Source organism: Amblyomma americanum, chromosome 2, assembly GCF_052857255.1.
Source record: "Amblyomma americanum isolate KBUSLIRL-KWMA chromosome 2, ASM5285725v1, whole genome shotgun sequence".
NCBI classification, from domain to species: Eukaryota; Metazoa; Arthropoda; class Arachnida; order Ixodida; family Ixodidae; genus Amblyomma; species Amblyomma americanum.
In genome coordinates this window covers 181,463,589-181,479,205 of record NC_135498.1, presented here as the reverse complement: position 1 = coordinate 181,479,205, position 15,617 = coordinate 181,463,589, and the positions used below count along the sequence as shown (strand labels likewise).

Below are 15,617 nucleotides of genomic sequence, written 5' to 3'. Positions count from 1 at the left end.
ACAACAGGACAGGCACCACCCTGATGGCACCTGTCCTGTTGTGTTCGTGTGCCTCTTTCGTCCTGGTTATTTTCGCGCCGTCCTGACATCATCAAAAAGCTATGCACACACTAGCCCAAACCAAAGTACTTCTTCAATAGCCTGTCAGGAAGACATCATGTTTTGAAAGCGCTTCTGTGAGTTTGTGCACGGTGTATGCATTTTTGCCTCGCTGCAGATGACAGGCAATGCACAAAGACAGAAAATTTCACTTCACTCTTCCCAGCCAACAGTAGTAGTACAATAGCGATTGGCGGTTTATGGCGCAGCAGCAACTCTGCAGCCACAATACACCAAGCACAAGAGATACTGGTTAGTTATTTGTATTAACATTATTAGGGTCTAAATTATGAGCCTAAAAAACATTGTCTACACTTCATACGCAGTAACTGAAGGATGCCAGTTTCCCCAAGAAAATTAAAAGTGGCAGATTTTCGTGTAAAAATTTCGGGTGAGACAGGGTGCATTCTTAAGAAATCTTAATGAAATGATACCGACGTTCTGACTGAAAGCAAGGGCATGTAATTAAAACATGCAAAACTGAAACTGCATCTTCGCGTTCTCTCAGCAGCTCCAAAATGTTGCCAGAGTGGAAGACTCACGTAGCTCCCACTGTCTTCAGCTTCAGGAACTGTGGGGTGAACTGGTACCGAACAAAACGGCCGGCATTGGGGTCCTGGCACTCGGTCTCCGGCGGCTGCTCCTCCCCTGCGTCATCACCATCTGCACAAAGAGCCAGCAGCCCATCATTCACTGAAACATGACCGTTAAACGTCTCACACGGATGATGAAGGCAAAGGCAGCAATGGTCAGCTGCACGCATCCTTCCAACATCTGCTTAGAACAGGCAGTGAAACAGTGCTTTTACGGCAGGGGTCCCATGCTTGCATGGATACTGGCTATTTTTCACAATGTTTGCATAAATGCTGTAGTCCTCCCACTTAAGACAGAAAAACAAGCTTTAGCTCATTAGAAAGATAAATGTATTTATGTTTCATCGGTGTGCCTTAATTGTTAACAGCAATAATTGTTAGTATACTAGTGAAGTGAGCAAAAAACGCAGTGCATTAAACAATACTTTTGTTTGACTTGCCCAATTGCAGGATGGTTTGGAAGAAACTACTGCACCAAATAGAGGGCTGCTCCTACAGTATTTAAATGAAATGATAATCTCAGTATGTTCAGAGCAGTTTTTGGCTCCGGTGGACAGTTTTTTTTAGAACCGGAGCTCTAAAGAAAAATACCAAAAATGATGCACATTAGGGGTTCAATAGCTTCTCGGCTAACCGATAAAACATATATCAATATATCTGGTACGTTTGTGGGACGCGCATATTTCTGTGCAAAATTTGAGCCGAAATTTTAGTTGTGTAGTTTTCATTGTCCAGTGTTAACAGTCGTCATGAAAACTCGACACCCGGTCATCTAGTACTGTGTGGCCAGAACTCTGCATAAGGGAGCTTCCGGCTTGACATGCTATGTCGGCACCACCTACCCTAGAGAAGCTTTCTTACGCAGTTGCAGCAAAAAGTGAATGACGTCACAGAGAATGACTAAATGGCATGCACAGAACATAGCAACCATCAACCAGATGTGCTATCAGCACCAAATGAAAAATAATTCAAGTGCAAATGATAATTCAAATGCAAAAACAATTGGTAAAAATACTACTGCCTGCTAGAAGGGTTCACAGGCAGGGTCCATTAACACTCAACACAGCAGTTGTCGTGTAGGAGTTTCGACTCCACCAGCTAAGGTCACCTTATTTTGCTGTTCCTGTAGCAGTTGTTTTGTTCGCGTTTAATTTGGTGCCGATAGTAGTAAGTACATATCCTCCCAAGACACAACAATGGAAAATTTTTCAAATACATTGGACAACAAAGCTGCATCTGCAGCAGCCTTAGGGAGGAAGTTAAGTGCTGTAAAAAGCTCTTCCTCAGCTGGTTTTCAGAACCTAGTGAGTGAGGCCCAAGTCGTAGTGCGCCCCTCTTCTTCAGAAGCTCTCAAAGAAGTTAGAGTCAGTAAAAGCTAACTTTAAGGTGGCAGTCAAAAATGCAAGAAAATCTACATATATTTCAACAAGCAGCAAAGCATTTTCAAGCACTTCTTAGCGCTCATAACAGTAAAATCAACACACATGAGCACACATTTGAGCAAACAGGAGGCTCAAATTTTCCTTTACTTCAGAAGTTTCATTACTTTTTCTACATTAGGTATTTCTCAGCATTCCGTCAAAAGCTTGAAACGTAGCAACAGACATTTTCAGCCATGTTTAGGATCCCAAATTATCATATACTAAGTGTTTAAAAGCAATTCGGGGGACACTTAAGCTCTGCCTTAAAGGTATGATGCAATAACTTTGTAGATGTAGTGGGCGTCACAAATTACGTGATGTAATTAAGAACACAAGCAAAACAGATCTACAACATGAAATATTACAGAGAAGAGTGCGAGGGAAACACAAGGAATGCACTGCAAACACAGGCCATGACTGACTTTTATGCTGCCAGGAGAGAACTGATTCATTCAGTCAAGGTCACTGCGTGTGCTCGGCACGAACACGACGATGAGCAGTGGCTCTGTCTCATCTTCCACTGCGCTGCCGCCGGTGATGATGCTGCTACACCTTTGGTGCAGCAGCGCTCTGCGGCGCGTCTTAGTTCTGGCAGCCGCAACATGCAAACGCCCCTATACCAATCAGTTGCGGTGCACTACCACACCAGTTGACCAATCCGCAATTTTTCGCCCGTGGATTTCCCGCACCACTCAAGGAAACATAAGCTAACGCTTAAAATCTGAGCCAATTTACGCTCTGATAGTATGTAAAAAGGCCTTATGGATGCAAAATGTCCTTTCTGAAGCGTACTACCATGACATTGTTCAGTGCGCTACCAGCTCACTTGCTGGTGGCGAAACTTGTTTCTTGTTTGTTGGCACTGCATATCTTTTCACCTGACAGTAGTATCAGTCCAGCCAGCTGGCATTATCTTGAGGCTGACTTGTCGCTGACTTGTCGCCTCACTCAATAGTAGTCGGGCAAGGCAATAGATCTCTCATAAAGGTATATGGGTCTGTGCTATTTGGAAAACCACATTCGACGTAAAGCGCGCAGAAAGACTCGGACGAATAAACTCGCCAGGCAAGCTCTCATCCCCGCAGCTGTCATCAAGAGCGGAAAAAAAAAACAACTAAACTCTCTGAAATGACTGCCCAGAAACACACTTGATGACTTTGGCTGATGTGGCTGCTTGACGCCAACGAAAGGAGCCTTTTTTTCCCCCTGTAGTGGAGAAAAGAGGTTCCTTTCGTTGTGCATCATGCAGCCACAACTTCTTTGATAACTGACGCAAAGAATGCAGGTATAAGAATGGGAAAATAAAAATGGAGCTCGAAATAAGTAATCCTGTTTGTTCGAAAAATACTGAAATGTAAAGTGTCCAGGTCAACAGATTCCACTGGAGTATGCTAGGCCCGTTGTCAGGATGTAACGACTGTTCACAAGGCGCCGAGTTTTTTGGCATATCAGCTGCAAAAGAAGATATATTTTTGCGTAACTAACTTTGATTCACTTTTTAAACTATCTATGGTACCACCCTGTCTCGGGAGGACACAAAATTTGTGAAATATCACGTGGTAGAGGCAGTTTTCTGTTCAAAACAGCCCGCCGCCGCCGCATTGCTTCTAATGTAGCTTCATGGGAGAGTGGGACCCAACATGCCGCCGTCGAGAGCGGTGTCGTCACCCTGAAAGCGGTGCTGGCGATCGAGGCAACCTAGTGCAGCAAGATTTGGAACATGGGGGGGTGGGATTGGAGGTCTCTTACTTTTTTCATGATAGTACATGTTACTCAACACATGTTACAGGTTACTCATCACCAAGTTTGCTGATTCACAACATGTGCTGAAGACTATTACACACTAACACGTAAGAGAACTGTCTGCAACAGCACCTCTCGCAAACCAAACTACTGAGTCAAATGGCAGAGAGCGAGGCCCCCTTATCTGCCACGTCAGGAACATGCCTGACAGCTAGGAAACTGCACTTCACATATCTCTTACCACTTCCAGTACTTTAACCTCATACAGTAAACGAGGACAAAACACTGGGCTGGGAGGCTAATCGATCTTCACGTGCTGCAGTCTGCCAACCAGTTATCTCGAGACACATGACAAATCTTAATGCTGTTTCCGTACTTTTGCACTCCCAAGCTTTGTGTGACCAACCTAGTAGCGAGAGACATTCATTACTCGAGGCAAAACAGATTCAGAGCTTTATGTCCTCGACAAAAAGTGCATATGCTCAAGCCAGGAGAAGTGACCTGACCACTCACCAGGTGTAGATGGGGGTGGCGGCTTGGCAATTTCAAACAGCACCATGCCACTCTCCATGTCCCGGATCTTGAAGCGTGTGAAGTCGATGTCGTAGACATTGGCGTCAGGAGAACACAGGTAGCCTGGCAAAAAAATTTTGAAAAAGACGGCAGTGTCACAAGACGTGTGAAAAAAAAGTGAAAAAAAAGAAAACAGTGTGAAAAAAAGGAGTCATACTAAGGCCAACACTTCTAGCGCAGCAAAACCACAGCTATCAGCTCATATGCTTGCCAAGTATATGAGCACGATTCACAGCAGAACCAGTGACCTAACCGATAAGCAAAACTCATAACCAAGAATAAAGGGAATCACAAAAATGTTCATTTTTATATTCTCCAATCCGCTTTCCCTTTGATTGCATCTTGTGCCACATAACGAATAAATGAAATTGTAGCTCACATTTCACTCAGATGTAAAACAAATGCTGTCGCTAATTCTGACTACAGCGATCCCTTTGCATGCGCACATATACAAATAAGGAAATAAATATGCAGAGCTACTGTTTCAATGCAATTTCAAAAAGAAAAAAAAACATAACCAGAGATTGCTCCCAAAAACAGTGTTAAAAGTCCAGTCAGCAATCACTGCAACTTCTTGCTCAAAGAGCAACACAAGTAGCACGGATGGGAGAGACAGTCCTGCTTTTTGTCATTTGATCCATAATACTGCTAACAGCAAAAGCTAGTAAGCCAGCAGCCATTTATTTATAACTTTGTGCTCATGTAGCCACAGGCACAAGTTGCTGAGCAGACATGGTGAGTACAGTTTATTCAATAGCAAGAGAAAACATATCCAAGACACCCTCTAAATGTCAGACAAACGCTCTCCAGTAATCCATTACACTTGCCAAGCCTCAACACTTTAGTCTGCAAGGCCTGCAGCTGCTGCCGAAGTGCGGCTCGAACTGCTGCATTCTGGTTCAATGACCCCCGCTTTCACAGCTGGTGCACAGCATGCTCAGAGCACCACCGCTTTGAGGGTGACACAGTGGTCTTTCTGCACCAGGTAACATCACTGCATCATCCAAGTAACAAAATTCCCCTAGCAACACGAACCAATTGTTTTAAAAAAGAACAGTATACGTTTACAGCAGCATTGCTGGACGCCACCTAGAGGATGCAGAAATATATTTTTTCTTATACAAATGTTAAAATTAATTAATAGTGTCTTGAATCACTGCAGAAATTTTCAGCCAGCAAACTGTATGCCATTTTCAAAATCAAAGTATCAATGGCAGAATTTTCATGTTGGTCTCATTCTGAACAGTTTATTTGGAAAGCACTTTCCAGGTCCTGAATACAGCATACGAAATCCAAATTTTTTGCAGAAGCAGTGTGTGTAATGAACATCCCACATTATGCTCAGCAGTACTCTTTGCAAGCTGCTCACTGGCATAGCCACACACAGCACATGCTGCGGATTATACAAATTGTGCCACCTGAAGTATTTTCGTGCTTTACAACTTTGTCTGAAGCTTGCAAGTATCCACGCTCTATCAACTTTTAACTAATCTCAAGTATGGAAGTTTTATCAACTTTTAACTAATCTCAAGTATAGAAGTTTTATCAACTTTTATCTAATCTCAAGTATGGAAGTTTTATCAACTTTTAACTAATCAGACTAGCCTGAAGTGAAAGATACTCCAGCTTGCTGAGCAAGACAAGCCGACAATAAAATAAAATTTCAGTTTCAATCCCAAAAGAGCCACCAACTTTTTCTTCTTAAATCGTACGCTCACATTACGAGAAACAGCCCATAGTTATGCACGTCTACCTGGCTTTTAAAATATTTTGTGCAAAAAGGGCAATCAGTAGTGTGCTGTGCACTGTTCAACAAAGCCTTCCCCAGATCAGCACAAAGCAAAAGAAAAGCTTGAAATTACAAGAATGTAATGCGGAGCTTGTGGGGGGATGCTTGCATGGTACAAAATTCAATTATTCACGTGCAAATAATTTGGTCACAACAGCTCCCATCAGGGTTGATTTGCTAAACTTGCAATGCTATCTTTCATATCTTACACTAGTTGCTGTAGTTGCACCGGCCTCATCTTTCCCAATGTCACTGGCCAAATCAATGCCATTTCTTGTTGCCCTGTTAGGTCACTGGCATGAGAATACGTGAACACTCAAAATAACGACAAGCAGCTACGACACACACATTTCTTACTCATTGATGACCCATACTCAATCAGTGTCTACTAAGTCTTTGGACATCTAACATTCCCCACATGCTCCAGCAGCTCTGTTATAGTTCATTTGGGCAGAGTCTTTTCATACCGTGCTCATTACTAAGTGAGCTGAGTGGCTGTGTGGCAGCCGAGAGATTGCCGATCTGAACCCTGATACAGACTACCGGTGTGGTGTGAATATATGCTGAAAACTCCGCACATAATTTTTCCCTTCAAACCCTCATGTTCTGAAAATGTACGTCACATGGCAGGAGTGGACATGCAAGCATTTTATTCTTAGGGCACAGAATGTAATCCTGACAAAGCTAGCTACCTGCCGCAACCTCTAATCAACAAAGTAAAAAAAAGACTTTTACAAAAATGTGCACTGCCAAGCAAGAGGAAAGACTACCCACCCACTAAACATAGTGCAGCTGGAACGTGGTGATAACCTCGACAACTTATGATACCCATTTCGTTAGCAACATCTACCCCAGTTGGCAGCCTGCTGAGTGCCCTGCTACGGTCACTAATGAATTCAGTGCATATGCCAGCAGCTATACACACTACCAGCACTCCCTAATGACCTGAAAAGCGAAACTCCCGGCGACCTCGGTGGATGGGCTCCACCCACTTGGCAGTGCCCTCACAGAATAAAGCGCTGCTCACCTTCAGCAAACAGTGCGCAGGTCATTACCACACTACATCTGCATGCTCGACATGCGTCTTAAAACAAAAAACATTTGTTCAGTCCTAGGCTGTCAGTGTAAAGGCTTGCTGAGTACTGTGATAACTACTCTGTAGAAATTTTTTAAACTCAAAAGCTAGTATTAGCTTGCGAACAAGAGTACTTCGATCCCAATGTCTGTAGGGTGAGGCGAATTGCTCAATGCTGATGGCCCATTCGCTAAAATCTCAAATGCATCATTTGGTCTTTAGCGAACGCCAACTTGAAATAGAAGGCTTTATTTGTTAGCAGGCAAGAACTTAGGTGCTTACTTCTTGCACACTATTATATAAACACTTTCGTGGCCACTGAAGTACACAAATGGTGACATTGATTTCATACTATTTTTGAGTGTCCAAAATGTTTTACTTTTTTTTTTTTAACTTAACAAAGGACCACAAGCAGGCTGCCAGAGGCAACAGTCTGCTAAGCGATCGACTACTCCACGCAAAGCCTCGAAGAAGGTCCATTTGCTGCGGGCCATATACTCCGCGAGCGAGAGCAGTGGACGCGCGCTAGCCTCGTTTCGAACGCCGACGACGACAGTGCAGGGCCTTCACTGCTCACGGAAATCCCAGCCCGCGGGACATTTACCTCGTTCGTGCCTCCTTATCGCCTCCGCAGCACCGCATCTGAATGCGAGGAAGTAAAAACGCCGCGGAGGCCTCGGGAAGCCGGAAAGGTCAGGCCGCGTACCGCGCGGCGCCGCGCACCTCCGCGTTCGCCCATGACGACGGCGGCAGCTATCAATGACACCTTCTGGAAAGGCCTTCTTTACTTCTGCTGTTTCCTCCCGGCCGCACCGCTCGATGGCAAAGAAATTCTCGGGCAGCGGCAGCGCCCTCGGATAAATGTAGGCCGTGACCCAGATGGACGCGAATCGGGGGAAGAAAGGGGGAGGCGCACGAGGCAGGCGCATTTCTTATCTTCGCCTGGCTGCGGAGCACACGCGAGGCTAGGCTGCACTCTCTCCGGCGCCATTGTTTCCACGCCGACGCGCGCGCGGTAGCAGACTCTCCCGCGAGAGAGTTGCCTCCGCGGCGACAAAAATAAAACGCGCCCGCGCGTATTTGCGGTTAATTTATGGCCGGCGCGCCCATGCGGTCGCGGACAGACTGCGCGGCTGGCCGCAGTGCTCAGCTGGCGAATGATTCATGCCCCGGTTCATATATATATATTAAACGGACTGGCGCGGAGCACTGCAACCGCGCAGTGCGCACTGAACGCACAGCGCTCTCAAGTTCCGTCGTCTGCTTCGCGCGTCGCACGACCATGAGGTAGAGCGCGCCTCGGCGCGCGCAGGATGACGGATCACGGCGATCCACATTTCCGGGAACGCGCTCGTTCAAGCTGTTCAGGGGGTAATGGCTCGTTCCGCCAAAACGGAAGTCCGCGAATTAGTGCCGCAGCTGTGCGAGAGATAAGGCGCCCACAGTTGCCGTGTAAGGGAAAGCTAGCGCAGCACGGAAGCTGTGAAAAAATACACACTCCTGCACGAACCCTGGCTGGAGCGGATAGGCACGCTACGGTGCCGACGAGAGCGGAATGCACGTCTCGATAGCAGGCCGTAATAATGGCAAACTGTTTGTCCGCGATATATTGGGCAGGACATTTGCTGATAATCTTTAATATGCGAGATAACGAATGATTATCACGGCCAGCTTTCCGCCCAATTGTCTAGCAGTCACCCCGTAGGACTGTTCAAGCCAGAGTCGATCCCATGATACACCGAAGCGGTTCTCGTCGACACCAGAAGTGGAGTAAACTGAAACCACGAAAGGTGCAAATGGGGTTTATTTCCATATCCTGTTGTATGGACCTCCTTCACCCCGCGACGTCACGAAGATGCGGTGGCGCTGATGTTAGCAGCGACTTTCGCATGGTAGGCAAAACAGGTTGCGCTTGCCCGTGCCTACCGCAGCTGCCGCAGTTACCGGCGGCTGCTTCAAGCCTGTGAACTGCAGAAGCAGCATATATTGACCAGCTGCGTCACTGCTGGATCCGCGTAGTAGCATAAAAAATATTAAATTAGCCTAGATAGATTTCTCGCGCATAAATGCCGCATTCGGAAACTGGCTAACACGCATTGGGCCACGGTAGTAAAGCGCGAAGTCTGGGAGTCGGTAGGCACTGCCACTCAATGCACTTAATAGCATGCAAGTTACTGCGTTCATTCACCCGAACTTCAGGATAGTAGGCTGATAATTGCTCAAGGAAAAAAAAGACATATGTAGCTGCACACGTACTTATCACCTTGAGCCGGAGTGCACGGGGCGCCGACAGGTTCACTCGCCCCCAAGGAATGCGTTTTTTTGTTAATAGCACACCATGTTTAAATGGCGCGTTTTGTGACATTTAATATTTACTTGAAACTGTTTCTTGATATGACGACGTAATTATTTCATTCGAGTAGAAAGAAGTCTGGTAAGTTGTGTCAATCTTGCGCGGTCGCGTTGGTGTGCTTAGAATAGCGTACCTTAAGTGTGCTAAACGCCATATGCTTTTTCATTGCATCATGCATGTGTCATGTTTCATGAGGTAATACATGATCGCGAAGCTTGTTTGGAAAGAAGCAGCCGCAGGCGTGCTACTAACAGACACGTGGCGAGATTGAGAGGGGACGCGGCGTGAAAAGTGTTTTCGTTATTCATGCATGCGATATATAACTAAACTTGGTGCAAATATGAAATTCCTACGCTAGTTTCAGTCATTCCTTTTATTTATAGCTATACCTGGTGCAGTTCTGGGTAATTATAATTAACACCGTCGTCAAGTCCCCCCAAGCTTGGTCTCAAATAATTGAGTAGATAGTGCGCAGTTTTTTTATGCCAGCATGTGCATAAAGCCCTGTTCTGTATGATGACGCGATTAGTTCTTTTTCTATATGATCAGTACTTATGCATGCATAGTTACATGAAAACGTTTCTTACAAAAAATAACGAACACAATGCTGCACGTGTAGGGAAAAAATCGAGATTTATTACGCGCCTCAACGTCTCAGGAATAGTTTGCGACAAATGGAATCATTTGATTTTCATGCGAATTACGAAGGTGAGTGATCCAGTCACAGAAAATGTGAGAGGTCAGAAAACGAACCTTAAAGTTTATTCCCTCGTTTATGGCATCTTCGCTTTCGCTTTGGTCAAAGAAATGCGGCACTGAAATAAAAAAAATTACCTCACAATTTTTGACGACCACACTTCTAAAAAGCGTAATTTATAAATTTGTACTCAATAGTTTGCTATGAAACTAGACTTCGGGGCTAGGAAAGAAAATAATTCTAGAAATAAAAAATTTTCACCAAATCGACCAGCTTAACAAGAGGACAAGTCGGCCTGGCTGGTGCGTGGTCATGCGGCTAAGAACAGCGCTAAGCGAGACAGGAGATCGGGGACACGACGCTGTCCCCACTTTTCGCGCAGCGCGACACGTACGTATGTCAGCAGACGATGAGCGCATGTCTGCTCCGACCAAACAACGCCAGCACTTCTCCTCACTACTGTCCCGAAGTAAAATCATTCCGGCTAGTGCATGCAGAGTGTCAAAACTTGCTTTATTCAATGCCTAGCGCATAAATAAACGGCAGGAACGCTTTCTACATGTTTACTACTAACCATATATACAATACACAGTGGCAAACTATTTCTCTTTATAGGCCGCACGTGGACAACGCGAGCTCGTGTACTTCGACAAATTAGTAAGTTGGAAGCATCGACCATTGCTATGATTCGCAGAAACTGGAAACGCGCCTACAAGCCTTGAAAACCCGCGCTCAACACCTATCCGCGACGCCACTCCCCGACCTTTTGCCTACCACGAGCTCGCTAGCGACTGCAGCGCCACCTCGTTTGTTTACAAACATGCAGGAGGTCCATACTAAAGCCCTTCAATGACGTTTTCTGCCGACCGGGGAGAATTGATTACCCCTACCCATTCTTAATATCGCTGCCCCAATTCCCTCTCCGTGCCCTTTTATTCCCCTTAGCCGCAGCTCAGATCTACACGTTTCGATAGCAGATGGCCTGGCTAGTAAAATCTTTTCCTTCTACTGTTATTTTTCATTAACAGCTGCCACTAACAACATCAACAAACGGGGTGTTTATATGCACGCGGTACAAGAAAAACCAAGGGTGTAAAATCGTTGATGAAAAGGTTTCCTGGAGTGGTGTACAGCAAAAAGGTGGACGAAAGCAAACATGACCAGCCCCGCAAAATTTTCGTTTGGGCTGAGAAATAACTTTATTGCCATAGAATGTAGGGATTTAGGGCAGGTGGGCTTGGTGTTGCCCCGAAGTGGGGGAGACTTCCTGAGCCCACAAAACGAGTGCCAGTTGGATGGTCTTGTCTGGCCTTCTGAGGAGTTGGTTCCATCTCTCCTCGGAGGGAGCAGGCAGTAAAGTTCGTCGGGGCGGGTTTCCCGCGCAACCCCAGTGGGTATGCGCCTGGGTGGCGATTTATCCCTGGTTGAAATTTTGGCAGGCGGGGTCGTATTCCCCGCCTGTGATGTCTAGAATGGCTGAGGATCGCATGTGTCTGCAACCTGCAGAGCATGGTGGCTTGCCCAAGTCGGGGCGGGGCGCCTCGTCTCTCTGTTGAGGTTGGTTGATTTCGGCAAAGTTCTGGGGAGCCTCAGCAACAGCGTCTGGATCCGTAGGGCCGGCCGCCCGGCTGTTTGGGCCTCTGGCTAGTCGGCTGACCCCTTCGTTTCCAGAGTTTCCCGCGTGGGCGGGTACCTAGACTAGGTTGATCTTATGGTCGGGAGTGCAGCCGCTAAGGATGCGTGCTGCGGGTGGCAGGGCTGGTTGGTTCATGCTGAAAGATATGACGAAGACACTAGGGACCCGTTTCCCCTGCTGGTCGCGTTGTCTTCGTTATATCTCATCTAGCTACGCGCAGTCATTTCAGTTCATTTCCCTGCTTGCTTGTCCTAGCTGCCCAATACACGCCGTATAAAATGTTCTGCAATTACTAAAAATTGGCTTTTTAAGTTAGAAGACCGCTTTTTAATGCGAACGCACTCATACGCCCCCCCCCCCAACACCGACCAAGAATCTTGTCAAATCTCTCGTGCCGTTGGCTATACAGCGACGCCATCCATATACAGTATGCTGAGTTAAAAAGAAAACACATATCCACGACTGGGAGTAGTGCGAACAGATCGGCTTCGCGAGAGCACTGTAGGCTATCGCCGCAGCCAAACACGCCTCGTGTTAAGCTACAACACACACTCGTGCTGTGCACATATAGTCTTCTTCGTAAACTAATACAGCTATCGAACTATTATCGTCGCCACACGTGCAGACGACCCAGCACAGCAAAGCTATGGGCAAACCGGACTAAATGCAGGCTTTTGCACGTCTACTCGGTTCAACTATGTGAAAACCCTACGACTTTTTTCGGCATAATATTATCAGCGGTGTAGCGCATAGAATACAGCTAAGACGTGCTAACTAGCATGCCGGTTAACTAATATTGAATGGTTAACTTTTAAATATAACTGTTAGTCGCCTTATTTATTGAGAGACTGACCGTAACTAGTAATATCCATAGCAGTTTTTTTTTTAATTTTGAAAACACGGATGCTCTTGTGGCCCGACATATTTTCGCTATTTCGACGAGTTACGTGGACTAGGGGGATTGCTTTGCCTGCGGTGCAAGCGTTTCGAAAGCGCATGCATTTGGCGAGATGTAGGCAAAATTTGTTGGACCAAAGCAGCGAGCGTAACTGCGTTTTCGAAATTCTAAAAACTGATATCAATATTACTTACAGCAGGCTATACAGTCCTCTCAATAACCAAGGCGACTAAGAGTCAGTTAAAAAGTAGTTGACCGTACCTCACTATAAGCATGTCTCAGCTGTATTCTGATGCGTTACATCGCAGACCGTGCTATACCGGAAAAAGCGCTTTTTTTTTAAAAAGCCTATTTTAAAATAAAAACTGCAGACCGTCTTAGGTTCGCAACACTCGGTATGTTAATTACCACTATGAACAACAACAGCCTGCGATGCGCGGTTTCGCAAATTGAAGTAAAGCGGATCATTTCGCGCATTCAAAGTAAAGCGCAAAATATCCGCAGTGTCTAAACTCTTAGAAGACAGCTGCTTCCTTTGGAGCTGTTCGAAAGGACGCAGCAAACACGCCCATAGCGCAGATGGCTTGCCGCTGGCACGTGCGCTAGGTAACGGAATCGGAGACACGAAGAGACGCCGGCGCCTGCCATTTGTTCTCTTTATTAGTGCGCGGAACTATATAGGAGCCGCAGATCGCGTATCAGCCGGCATATCCGTCTCCTGCTGGGCACGTATACTACACAGCCCCTTGGCAGTAGTCTGCATGCATATACGTTACTGGCGCGCAAACGCGCCGCATCTTGGCGCGGCAGTTCCACGCGAGGGCAGAATGAAAAGGAATTGCGGACTTCCGTACAGTCAACCCGTAATCTGCCTTCCGCTGCAGGGCTGGGTAAATATCCTTCGAAGGAAATGACCTCTGACGTGCGCGGTTGACGCCGTCAAAACCGCACCTCTCCTACTGCTCGGACCATAGACGGTCCTGAAAACTTGCGCGGACGCTGACAAGGCGCGCTAGCATCATTGCTAGCATTGTGAAACCCGAGCCGGCTTCACTTGCTGCTGTCGACACAACGTTGGCTTCAGTGGCCGGGCGCGCATCCCCACAACGCCCGCGTGCACGAGGCATTATTACACAGCGGTGACGAAAGCGGTGGGTATTGCACACGATGTTTGCGACTGGGATGTAGCGCAAACGTCCGTGACGAAAGCGCGTTCGGCAGTTAACCGGATAGCACACAAAGAAACCTCTTCCAGACGAACGTATCGATACAGGCGCCCGACTTAATTCCCACGTCTAGACAATGTGCACGGCGCGCCGAAAGACAGCTGTTCAAATTAATTATTCCTGCGGGCGAAGCGGACAATTAAATATTCACCGCGGGAAAACAGCAACGTACGCTATACGCTCCAAGGACGCGCGAAGTGCGCACCAAATCCAGACCTCACGAGCATCGAGGCGCGGACGACGGATCGCTGCAGACGGAATACATATAAGCTCGCCGACTGCAATACGCGTTCCACGAAGCGGAGCACACCGCGCTAGGGAACGGCGACCTTCGCGCGAGCGCGCGACCGCCAGAGAAAAAAGAAAAGCCGATGGCAGATCAATAGTCCCGATAAAACGCGCAAGCCGGCAGCAACGCGGCACCAACAGAAACTATACGCGATTAGACATAGGCAGACGTCACGCGCGCGTCGCCCAGCAGCAGCAGATCGCGAAGCGCGAAACAGCTGATCACGAGAACGGCAGCAGGTAGCCGCGGCCGCAGCCACCGGAGTGCATAACGGAACGTTGCGAAACGCCGTCAACTGAACCTATATGCGCTCCTCATCCAACAACGGCTGCCGCGAAACTGGCAGACAGAAACGCGGCGCCTTACCTTCGGTGATCTTCTGTAGTCTGAGAACGTCCTCCGGGGAGATGAACTCTTTCGTGGCCAGTTCCTCCTCGGTTATGGGCTCCAAATCGGCCGGGTGGTCCTTGCGGGACTTGGCCTGGCGCAGAAAGCCGCCGGTACGCTTCTTGGAGCCCGGCGGGTTGGGCACGTTCGAATTCTTCACCGCACTCATCTCGAAGCGCTCCTCCGGCGTTCGTAATCCTCGAGAAACCGCTCCTAAAACGACGGTCCGCCGCGACGAAGCACGGCCGAGGCCGAACGGGACAGGCACTCGCCAAATGCGGGCTCACCGGCGCGTACTCGGCCCTGTGCCGGCCAGCCGCATCCCAGGAGAACGGGGAAAAATAAATCACCGCCCGCCTGCTGCAGCCCAGCCGCGCGGAGAATTAACAGACCGACTCTGTGTCATGGCGACCAAGCGCCGCGCGCTTAAAACAAAAGAAAAAAAAAGACACGCGCGTTTATTGATGATGATGATAGCGAATGCCGAGAGCAGCGACGGCGCCCCCTTCTGGATTGCTTGCGTACGCGAAACCGAAACTTGCTCCTGCGCCGGCTGTGTGTAAAAGGAAACAACTTGTGATGTACATACGTGCGTATTGAGAGAGCTTGGCTGCATGAACATCGTTCTGTTGTGCCACAAAATGTAGCACTTCGCGGGCCAACCTCTTACGGCATCTCCTCAACACTGTTATATTGCGCCCAGCGGTCGCATTCATTGCTGCGTTTTTAGTTGGCCACTCCCTGCATTTACCCGTTGCCTGTTTGTCTGAACCCGGTTTTGTGGCAGGCTGCTCACATGCCCACCGGGTTTATTTAATCATGAGAGGATACTCTGGAA

General features: G+C 47.5%; 1 protein-coding gene across 1 annotated transcript in view; it reads right to left on the bottom strand.

Annotated features, from left to right (window-relative positions):
• The window catches only part of unc-119 (unc-119 lipid binding chaperone), a 28,656-nt gene extending 13,449 nt beyond the window's left edge, over positions 1 to 15,207 (bottom strand). Inside the window, exons 1-3 of the mRNA XM_077655561.1 lie at positions 14,759 to 15,207; positions 4,370 to 4,492; positions 642 to 762 (exon numbers count right to left, since the gene is read on the bottom strand). Coding sequence (XP_077511687.1) covers positions 642 to 762; positions 4,370 to 4,492; positions 14,759 to 14,948 — 434 coding nt within the window. The 5' untranslated portion in view covers positions 14,949 to 15,207. The remainder of the gene's footprint in view (positions 1 to 641; positions 763 to 4,369; positions 4,493 to 14,758) is intronic.
• Positions 15,208 to 15,617: the final 410 nt, after the last annotated feature.